Source organism: Arachis ipaensis, chromosome B05 (assembly GCF_000816755.2).
Source record: "Arachis ipaensis cultivar K30076 chromosome B05, Araip1.1, whole genome shotgun sequence".
NCBI classification, from domain to species: Eukaryota; Viridiplantae; Streptophyta; class Magnoliopsida; order Fabales; family Fabaceae; genus Arachis; species Arachis ipaensis.
In genome coordinates, this window is record NC_029789.2 from 5,003,101 (window position 1) to 5,004,402 (window position 1,302).

Sequence of the window (1,302 nt, forward strand, 5' to 3'; positions counted from 1 at the left end):
TTGCAATCAACAAACTTTCACAACAATATCAGTTGCTTCTCTCACTTTGTGACCTCTTGTTAAAACTACCAAGTCACTCTCAATGTTGAATCTAGAAAGTGAAACTCCTCATTTTGATGTTGAATCTAGAACCACATTTAGGATGTTCCCATGTGTGCGTTCGAAAGTTACTATATAGCAGTCTAGTACTCAAACACTGACACCATAAGAATTAAAACCACCATCCAAATGTTATGCAGTGCATGGAATAATACATGGAGATAGAATTTTTATAAGTCTCTGAAAAAATTTTAAATTCCAGCACAAGAATAATCTAATTACAATATATTATGTATCTAATCAACCCTAAAAAAGGTCCATCCAAATGACAAATACACAGATCTTCAAAACATTGCTAAGTCAAACTAACACAAACACACAAAACAGAGTGAAAGGTGCATTGAGAAAGATAACATTACCTCACCGAACTTGGATCCACAAGCTTCACGGTTCCCACAGAACACCCACGTGTCACAGAGGCATGGTCCATCATTACCGGTGCACATTGATTTGCAAGCGTTGCAGCAATCTTCGGAGCTGTTGAACTTAAAATCAGAACCCCACTTCACTGCAGCACCCCATAGCTCCAAATTCTCAATCCCTCTGCAGCATCCTCCACCACCTCCTTCTCCGACCAATGCCAACGACGACGACCCAGACAAAGAAATGGACGAGTTTTTGGTGAGGACCGCAGAGAGGAAGAAGTAGACGAAACCGCAGGAAGCAAAGGAGACTAAGAGAAGGATCAAACGGTTGTAAAGAATGGTACTTTTTTCATCGTGCTTGCGACCCATTTGGAGAAGAAGAAGAAGAAGAAGAAGAAAGAGATGGATTTGGTTGAAGTGGAAAATGCAGAGGGCGTTGACCGCCCAAAAAAAGAGGAAAAAAAAAAAAGAAGAGGATGATTAGTTGTTGAAAGTGGTGCTAAATAGAAGAGAGATATAGAATAATCAGAACAAGAAAGAGTTTAGTTAATCTAGAGAGATTGGGTTGGGAATTGGGATGCCAAGTTGCCAATTTTTTCTTCATGCGATCGGTTCAGTAGTTCAATATCGAAGACAGAGAGAGTCACATACTTTGTCGTTTCTGTCTCATTAAACTTGAACCTTTGACTGTGTTGTAAGAACCCATTTGTTAAAATAAAATAAAATTAGTTTCCAGAGAAAACCAGAATATTCTAAATAATTGAGCATTTGAGCTCAATGATTAGAGAGAAAAAATTCAACAAAGCAAAATACCGTAAGCTGAATAATAGCTCGATTA

At 38.3% G+C, this 1,302-nt stretch overlaps 1 protein-coding gene across 1 annotated transcript in view; it reads right to left on the reverse strand.

The window, feature by feature from the left end:
• Positions 1-1,283, reverse strand: part of LOC107642610 — a gene marked incomplete in the record, with an annotated part of 3,779 nt that extends 2,496 nt beyond the window's left edge. Inside the window, 1 exon segment of the mRNA XM_016346015.2 lies at positions 459-1,283. Within this exon segment, the coding sequence (XP_016201501.1) occupies positions 459-833 (375 nt within the window).